Source organism: Drosophila ficusphila, unplaced genomic scaffold (genome assembly GCF_018152265.1).
Source record: "Drosophila ficusphila isolate 14025-0441.05 unplaced genomic scaffold, ASM1815226v1 contig_106, whole genome shotgun sequence".
NCBI classification, from domain to species: domain Eukaryota; kingdom Metazoa; phylum Arthropoda; class Insecta; order Diptera; family Drosophilidae; genus Drosophila; species Drosophila ficusphila.
This window is the reverse complement of record NW_025063993.1, coordinates 9,126,941-9,136,154: the sequence shown is the minus strand read 5'-3', so window position 1 is coordinate 9,136,154 and position 9,214 is coordinate 9,126,941. Positions and strand designations below refer to the sequence as shown.

The 9,214-nt window shown below is 40.7% G+C and overlaps 2 protein-coding genes and 1 pseudogene across 3 annotated transcripts; 2 read left to right on the top strand and 1 right to left on the bottom strand.

The window, feature by feature from the left end:
- Positions 1 to 354: 354 nt before the first annotated feature.
- LOC108096439 lies at positions 355 to 2,313 on the top strand. Its single transcript, XM_017198035.1, has 5 exons — positions 355 to 486; positions 539 to 654; positions 713 to 847; positions 907 to 1,268; positions 1,326 to 2,313. The coding sequence occupies exons 1-5, from the start codon at positions 380 to 382 to the stop codon at positions 2,079 to 2,081; spliced, it is 1,476 nt and encodes a 491-aa protein (XP_017053524.1). The 5' UTR covers positions 355 to 379; the 3' UTR covers positions 2,082 to 2,313.
- Positions 2,314 to 2,321: 8 nt separating this feature from the next.
- On the bottom strand, positions 2,322 to 8,457 carry LOC108096438 (nose resistant to fluoxetine protein 6). 2 transcript variants are annotated; one of them, XM_017198032.2, is made up of 6 exons: positions 8,212 to 8,457; positions 5,525 to 6,100; positions 3,900 to 4,749; positions 3,382 to 3,747; positions 2,779 to 3,322; positions 2,322 to 2,719 (listed from the first exon to the last, which is right to left on the bottom strand). In XM_017198032.2, the coding sequence occupies exons 2-6, from the start codon at positions 5,880 to 5,882 to the stop codon at positions 2,588 to 2,590; spliced, it is 2,250 nt and encodes a 749-aa protein (XP_017053521.1). In that variant the 5' UTR covers positions 5,883 to 6,100; positions 8,212 to 8,457; the 3' UTR covers positions 2,322 to 2,587. The 2 variants fall into 2 exon arrangements, with proteins under 2 accessions (XP_017053521.1, XP_017053522.1); XM_017198033.2 differs by lacking the exon at positions 8,212 to 8,457 and adding an exon at positions 6,795 to 7,409.
- LOC108096149 lies at positions 8,338 to 9,012 on the top strand (annotated as a pseudogene).
- Positions 9,013 to 9,214: the final 202 nt, after the last annotated feature.

Below are 9,214 nucleotides of genomic sequence, written 5' to 3'. Positions count from 1 at the left end.
TGCATTTTTATAAATTTTCAATTTGATTACCAAGGAGAGACTATTTGGTAAGAATGTACATATATTCTGAAGGGGCTTAAACAGCTTTTTTATACACCTTTGGATATCGATATTCTTCAATATTTGGGGTGACCAATACTGAATCTGACAAGACTGTTATCTGAGCTAGTTCTCATTAGAAAAATGTAACGGTCGGCTATTTGAACTATTGATAATGTACGAAACTAACGCAATATTTAAATAAAGTGTTTAAAATAAATTAGATTTCTTCAAACACTCGACTATCGATAAGCGCGTTGCGGCAACTTCCATCTACGATGTGCAACAAAGGAAAAACAAAATCGCAAAGCAACAACAACGCAACTGAGGGTTCGCAGCAATGAGCGCATCGAATAATAAAGAGGAATTCTTAGTTCCTACGGTCAGGGAAGTGCAGCAACTATTTGCGGAACTCCTAAGCCGTGGAGAAGATATAGTCTGGGACCTGTAAGTTGTAAACAAACTGGCAATATTAGAATTTATAACCCAAGGTAATCAGATCTTCACAGAACGATGAAGTTTTGAAAAGCAAGTTACTCCAGTTTAAAGACGACAATAATCGTTGGGATGATTCTGACAAACATGCGAATATGTTTAAATCTATCTGGAATACCAGTAAGAGTTATTTATAACTGGAAGTTGTTCAATGAAGTCAATAACTATTTTTCGACAGGAAAGTATACCAATGGGCAGGTGCTTGCGTCTTTATTTTTTGTTATGATTGTGGAAAATATCCGTGACTCGAAATTGGCAGAGCAAAGCAGATCCTGGCACTTGTACCCGGTTTTTCGTTGTCGACGATGCGTGGGTAAGTTAAATGTTTTCGATATTTGCTTAACAAAATAATGTTATATCTCCACACAACAGACAAAACTGGTCAATCCAGCAGTACCGACTGTTGCATGATGTACGTAACACATAATACGTCTTGTGAAAACTGGAAAACCTTTCTGATTCTACCGACTTTCCGTTCTGGTGTAATGGTGACCCCGCACCGAGGAGTCTACAAGCTGATTGATGGTCAGGTGGAACTGGAATCGCATTTCGTAGAGCAGCAGAGCTATCGTTTCCTCCCCCAAGAGCCCTCCATAACGCCCCAATCATTATTGAAAGCCGCAAAAACACCCATTAAAAGCGAAGAAACAAAACAAAAGGAAAAGCGGCTAGGTATTCGAGTATTATATTCTCCGAGTTTTTTCTCTTGTGAACGGATGCTAAGTTTTCTATTGGTAAGAATTTTTAACTAAACTATTTTCACATTTTTTTAATATTTTTGTTTTACTTAGAGTTTCGATAATAAACAGCAGGCTTGTGATGTGAAAGACCTCTCCGATTCCTTAATTTTATTTACGCATAATGTCAACAACTTTAATTTGGCTTTGGAAATGATTAAAGCAGACAACCCCCGCAGCATTCTAATAAACAGACTAAGAAGCGACTTCCTCAAAATATCCGAAGAATTTAAACGCCTGCAGGGCACAGTGGACCTTATACGCAGTGCTAACGGAGTGCCCACAAAACAAAACCTGGAAACGATTTTTAAATCCACAAAAAAGAAACCAAAGAAAGTAACTAAGAAGCCTGAAAATCCCAACGATATACCTGTTGATTGTCCAGAAACCACCACAACTAAAGCAAATGCAGAAATTATTCAACTTGAAGACTTTGGCACTTTTCTTAAAGAGCACGTTTTCAGCTTGGAGAGCTTTGAAGATCTGATAGCCAAAATGTCTGAACACTTTGAACCCGAAATGTCTAGGCTGATACTGCAACTAGCGCAAACTTTTCTGGAAACAGCGAGGGAAGAAATGTGCCAGCAGATAAAATTCTTCTTCTCCACGGAATTCGTTATTTATCATATCATTTTGTACATAACAAAACATTTTTCAAACTTGGACTACAAAGAAGTTGAAGAGCAATCATCAGATATTTTAAGGCATGTGCGATATTGCTTTGCCTCTTGGAACCCGAATTCCCGACCAGAGTTTCTCAAGAAGTGCGATAAATGTGTCGGGTACTACGATTTAAATAAAAGGATGTAAAATTCCCCTTTCTGTATTTTTTAACTTCCTGAAAAGACGCGAAATGGTTTAAAATTCTTTCAATGAAATTACTTAATCGTTTTTACAAAATTAATGGTAAATTGTTTGCCATATAGCTTAAGAAACTGCATTTACATATGTGTAAATTCCAGATTTATGTAAAGTCCAGTGCCTACACATCATTTAAAGATATATAAAAATGTTTAAATAAAGAAAGAATTTGTAAGTTTTATCAACAATTCTATATTCTATTTTGGGGACGGTAAAGTGTTTAAGTAAATACAATACATATAGTATAAGAGCTCGTCTACAACTAGGTGTTTAATAAGCTAAATAGGGTGGCCACCGATGTACAAAGTATTTTGATAAGCATATGTTTAACATTGACTAAACAAGACTAAGCCTACTGATTCGAATATGGTGAGTAGTTGTACATGAAAGCGATCACAATTGTCAGATGGAGGCGTGTGCGTTGACCCTAACGATCTAACTTAAGGCTAGCATCTTTAGGCACTTTTCGACTTGCCCTGCCGTCGGTTTAGCAGACTGGAAAGATTGCTAAAGGGCAGCTCGAAGGCCAGCGAGAAGATAATTGAGGCCAGATAGACGATGACTGCAAAGCCGCAGGTCACCACGCACTGAAATCGATAAGAATGTTAGTAAAAGCCATGCTAAATATATTATTTATGTGACTCACCAGCATGAAGGGATCTGCATGTGTACTGGCGTTGGTTAAACTGTAGAATAGTGCGATGACCAGCGGATTTAGGAGGTAAATGGCGTAGGACAGTCGACTGACGTGCTGGAAGCCCTTGGCCTCCAAGAGACGTGACCACCACACCCCCCGCCCAACGCAACTGCGCGCTATCATCCAGCATACACTCAGCGAAAAGAAGAGGCGACCCATTACAAACAGCGTGATGGCCATCAGAGGTCCCAGGTCCCTCTTGACGGTCGAGTAAATGCAGGCGAAGAACACCAACAAGGCGAAGTGCCAGCAGAATCGCTCCTTGGGTTCACTCATCTCCAACTGGGTTCGATTTTCCAGAAGCAACCAAGCTGTGGCTGCTCCCAGAATATAAGGAAGGACCCTTACGAAGGGCGATGTATAGATCTCGGTTCCGGTGGCAAAAGCAGAGTCGAATGACAACTGGAACTTGATGCTCACGCCGATGCTGTAGGACCAGGCCACAGTGGCCACGAAGGAAGAGGCCACCAGTGCTTTGACCACCTTGGGATATCTATTGAATAAAGGAAATATGAAATATTATAGTTTAAGATTTTAATAGGTATAACTTACTTCACATAGAGGAACAGCAAGGCATTGGCCAGGATGAAGAACTGCATTTCGCAGGCCAGAGACCAACTCCAATTCGCGCACATATCTCTATGATCGAAGAGGTTCTGAATAAACAGGAGATTTCGCCACCAATGGCGGGAGCACATCTCATCGAATCGCTCGTTGATGTGGTAGACTGAGACATCGCCAATATAGGCGTAAACCAAGTCCACCGTGGCCATCACTACCAAGTAAAGTGGTCCAAGGCGCAAATACCGATGGAAGAGCAGTTTGCCGAAGAGCTTCAGATTTTCACCGAAGCTATTTCCACGTACTGCCTCCAGTTGCTGGGAGTTCCGAAAAAAGTTAAAAGTTTGAAGGAAGCCACTGGAAGGGATGCAAAGAATTCATTTTTAAAAGAATATTGATATCAGCTTAGGTCTTTGTTTAAGTGTCTTATTGTATATTCAAAAATAGTTAAACTTCCGCCTGTATTTTAAAGCTTCATAAGGTTCGCATTTCTTTTGTTTAATACCCACCTGATGGTAAAGAAGACATCAACAAGTAGGGGCGCAGAGGAAACGTATTGGAAGAAGGCCTGTTCTGCATACGAAATCAGCACCGTCTTGTTGTGAACTGTGAAGTACATGAACCACACCACGTGGAACACCATTATCCATATGGCGCACACAGATCGCAGACCGTTCATCAGGGGAATTTCATTGGGAGAGTTCTCCCTTACGGCAAAGATCTTCGACCAGTTTGTAGGTACATCCCAACAGGGTATATACTTCTGAAGTTTCTCGAATTGAAGCAGCGAGTTGAGTCCACGCCAAACTTCCGATTCCGCGGGAGCTAATCTAGGATCGGGTTCCTCAGTTGAAGATTCCAGCTTTTTGGTGGCCGCCAGTTGTTGGGCACAGAGCACCAGAGCTCCAGTGACCAAAACACAAGCTACTAACAGTCGAAAGCTGGCTCTCTCGAAGAATTCCTCCTTCAGCTGCAGATCCTTCATATAAACCACTTCCGGTCGAATGTCGAAGATGTCGTTTTCGGTGAACATTCCCCCAGCTACGTAACTCCGGGCCAGACTTTTAACCTCCTCCGAATCGCAGGCACTTGGAAGGCATAAACCTATGTGGATAATCTGCTCGGACATCAGCTTTATTTCCACCTGCCACGGGGAACTGTGGCTCAGGTATAGAACCCTGTAGTCCATGTCAAAGGGCGCCTTCTGGGTGATAATTCCATAGTGCATCACACGATCGAAGTTTTTCGACAGGGTTATGCCCACGGGTCTTTGGACTCCGCGACAAGCTTCCCGACTTCCCAGCCAGTAGTTCTGGCCATATACAAAGCCCGAGGGTTTTGTACCCGACGCATCCAGAACTGTGGGAAAATTTAATCAAATTCCAATTGATAGTGATTATTGGTAGAACATATGTACGAAGCCACTAAAAGCCGCTAACTTTAAAGTGAACCTTTTGTAGGCAAAGGTTCAAGTTGTTTTAGACTACTTTGCATCTATTAACTAACCACTGTTGGTTTATCATTGGCATTTTTTGGTGAATCATGTAGGTTTTCAGAACAACTGAAGGGTCTAAATGTACTATGTTTACTATTTAAATTCGTAGAGTAAGGAGCTCCTAAGTACAGACTTCAAAATGTATTATTCTACAAAAAAACCTTTTAATGAATCATTTTTGAATCGTTTTTCCGTTAATGTTTTGTATGGTTAACTTGTAGTCAAAACTCTCGTAAGGTGCGAGTTATAATAGAAAAAGCTGATATTGTGAATCATTTGTTTATCTGTTCGTGTAGTTTGAAAATAATTAGCGTTTAAGTTTGTGTAAGAGCTGTGGTCCAAATAAAGCTGTCTTCCCTTAACATGATTTCAACATATTTATTTTATAATTTAAATCTGCTGTTATGATTGTTGATTAGCAAAGACTTTTGCAATATGCACACAAATATTTTATAAAAAAGTAATATGTAGATTTGTGAGTAACTACGACAAAGTAAGTGAACAAATAATGCTTTTAATTTTGATTAAACATTGTTGTTATGTATCTAATCTCTGTACTATTGAAAATAATTATTTTTTTTTATTATTTTTTAATATCTATAACAGTATTAATAATATTTTTAAAATATTTTTACTCACCCTTCATGGCCCATGGCTGCTTGCCGAGAATGCCGCGCTGCACTTGCTTCAGTTGCGTGTGGCACTTCTGGCTCACGCTGCTCTCGTTGGCCACTTTTGTTAGCCCGAAGATGACGGAGGTGCGAGTCAAATGGGTTTCATGGGGCGAACTGACAATGGCTGAAGTGTTGTCCAAAATCTCGAGTTCCTCTGGCGGCGACTGCGATTGATTGAGCTGACTTTGATATCGCTGCTGGTGCTGCCAGGTTTGTGAGGCGGTCTGGTTGCTGGCGCCCTTGGCCAAAACCGAACCCAGCCAAAGGCCGAGCAGCATCGGCACAACCCATAGATATGGGCGAGAGGTGCGCCTGATCTCCATGCTGCGGCGGTACTTAGTCACCTTGGCTTATTTATATTTATTTGTTGTTAATACGAGAGCGCGCAGTGTGCCGAGATATTTGGACCGCGCTTGTTTGGCTATCTCAAATGGCTTGTTTGATTGCTGTTTGCCGCCGCCGTTCGCCGAAGGTCACCGCACTACGATTCACCTCGCCTGGCCACGCCTCTCCTCTTCTCGCCCCTCCCGGATCCAGCTACCTGCGGTATTGATATTGGTTAATGCCTGCCAATTGATGGGGAGAAACTTTCGTCGGCCATCGACGGCCAATAAGCACGTTTTTCAAACGCATTGTGGTGATTTCCCACTGACACACATTGCACACCGAGCACCGAGCGAACCTCATCTTTGGTTTTGCCGATTGCATTAGAATATTACGCATACGCCGAGTATGACGGCTGCCGGTTAACCAACATTCGCTTGCGGTGCAAGCCAAAAAAACGAGAGCGATTTTTAAGCAATAATTAACATTTAATGTCTTTTTTACTTTATGAGTGAATTGCAATTTTTCTTTGGCTTATGGCTAAGACCCAAAAAAAGGTTTGGCAAGGCACTCAGATACAAGCTCCAAAATGGGTCAGCACTTAATTTTTTTGTCCGTTTTATTTTTGTATTTTAGGCAATTAAAGGTGTGAAATAACTTTTTCAAATTCAATAGTTACCAAATTAAATGTTTTTATTGTTTTATGCGTTTGATGTTTGTTTAATTTATACTTTTTAAAGATTTGGCAAGAAATTGATGTTGAGTGAAATTGGATTGAGTTTAACAAGTTCTTTTCTACGTGTATAAAGGTAAACAAACTGTGCAAAACACGCAACAGAAGCACTTTTATATACATTGTCTATAATCGATTTAATTAGAATATTACGCATACGGCGTGTAGGCCCAATTACCGTTTAAACAATCGGCGAAAGACAAAAACCGAGGCGAGGGAAAATTATGTAATAATTAACATTTAACACAGGCGTTAATAATTTTGCGTTTTATTTTGATTGTATTGGATCTCCGGCCACAAACAAACGGCGAGGGGAGTAAAAGTTTTTGAAACGCAGCAAAAAGATAAACAAAAAGCGAAAAACGAGACGAGTCTCAACCCAATTCCGCGGGGAGTGCGACTCAAATGGAGACTAAGGTTCAATTGATTGCCTTCGTTGCCCGGCGACGGCTTTGAGTTTTTGGCCGAGTGTATCTGCTTGAGCTTCGATTTGAGTTGTTATTTATTTGGAGTGAACTCTGCGCATGTGTAAAGGCAGCGTCGCCGGCAGCGGTACTTCCATTGATTTGGGCTCGGACCCAACTCGAAGCCGCTGCTGCTGACCACACACAATCGACGGCTTGTTGTTGCTGGCCTTTCGTTTTCGCTTTGACACACTCACACACAATCGCAGCGCACTCATACGTAATAATTCGCAGGTTATTGTTTATTATGACTAAAGGTGCGCGTAATCAAAATTAACAGGCGAATTGCGGTTAAAGAATTATGTAGCGAACTCGATTTGTGGGTAAAGAAAAACTACCTAGATTGCATTTATTACAATTGCATTACAAATTGGGAAAATTGGAGAATTGGATTTAATTTAATGTAAAAAATAGAAACAAAATAAATCTATTTGAAACGTTGGTAACTATAATAAAAAAAAACAAAATTGCAAAAAAAAAACTCTTTTGTAAATTTGAAAAGCAAATAGGATTTTTTTATGTATGATTCCGATTGAAATAAACAACCAATTTCATAATCAGAAAGGAAAATCTATTAACTTGTGCATTTGAAAGTACACTGCCATATAATTTTTGTTTTGTTAAAATGAAAAGTAAGACTTTCTATACATAACTTCGCTACAAAAACCATTATATTTTCTTACGTTTGTTTTTTTTTATATTAGTGACAGCGACACTTAAGAACTTTGATTGCTCATTGCTGATCACTTTTTCTCCCGGTGCATAGTTAACGCTTTTTGCTCGTTTTCTCGCTTTTCTATGCGATCTTTTTGTTAGTTTTGCATAATTTAGCCGCCGCTTCTTTTGTGGCAGGCGCAACCCGAGACGCCCAACGAGACGTTCATATATTTTTATGCATGCGGACTTCGCCTATTGGGGAATTTCGAAATATGTTTGATCTGCATTTACATAACAGTCCCGAACTCGCGGAATTGGTGTGCGACGCGAGGTGAGGGAGAGAGTGCGATGCGGATCCATCCACACTAATGGGCTGTTTATTGGACACTGTTTGGGGGTCTGTTGATCAGAACCCAATTAACAAGTCCTATTTGCACAGAGCACAGAACCAGCTGGAATTCCCACTCAACTTACTTAGATCTTCTGCGTTTGATTTGTTGCTTTGTTTGTTGCTTTTCGAAACTCGTTGAGCGCTTTTATTTTCACTTTTTCCTACATTCCGGCGGTAGTTAAGATTACTTTTATTGAGACATTACCGAGATGCGATCCGCGTGCCTCTTGATTTTCGTTGTACCTCCAAGATTTTAAGCCCGGACTTGGACCGACTTTCGTTTTCGTTTCTTTCGCTGGCTGATAAAACGCACTGCACAACAGATTAGCTGGCTATATGGGTATTGCTCACTCTTTCTTCTTGGGCTCTTGCCTCTCTTTCTCGGTTTGCTCTGGCCCTGCAACTTGTTTGGGTTTTTTTTGCCTTTTGTCAGCTTCTGTTGACGTTAACCGAATTTCGTTTTCATTTTCGCTTAACTTTTGATGAGGGCCACGACGCGTGCAACGTTTTGGTAACAACTGTGCGCCGCTGCATTTTGGCTCAAAGTTTTATAAACTTGGTCGCTGGTCAAACCGAGTGGACTGCGCAGCGGCAGCGCAGCAGCCGAGAGATAAATCAACAATTGGGATTTCAGTCTCAAGATCAACAAAAGACGACCGACTGCCGACTCCCTTACGCGCCCGAGTCCGAGTTTTCAGTTTTCAGTCCGGATTTGTCAGTGGTCAGTAGTCGTTAGTTTTGGCTCGACTTCGGCTTTTCGCTCGTCAATTGCACGCACATTAAAATCTCTCTCTCTTTCATTGGCTCTTTCCCTGTCTCTTTCTCGGACGGTCCAGACGGTCCCTTCAATCAACCCAAAGCTTCAATCAAAACGCGCTCATTGAGTGACATTAAAATGGGTAAACTAATGACCCTTTTTTACAGTCGTATATAATAATAAAAATACATACCTTCTTCTGCTAAAATTACAAAACATTGTCGTTTTACTTTTATTTGCTACAATTAAACCCAATTAAAATTTCTGAGACTGCGTACATTTAACCTTTAATTAATTATATAAATACAGGATCTGCAGGTTTACAAGAT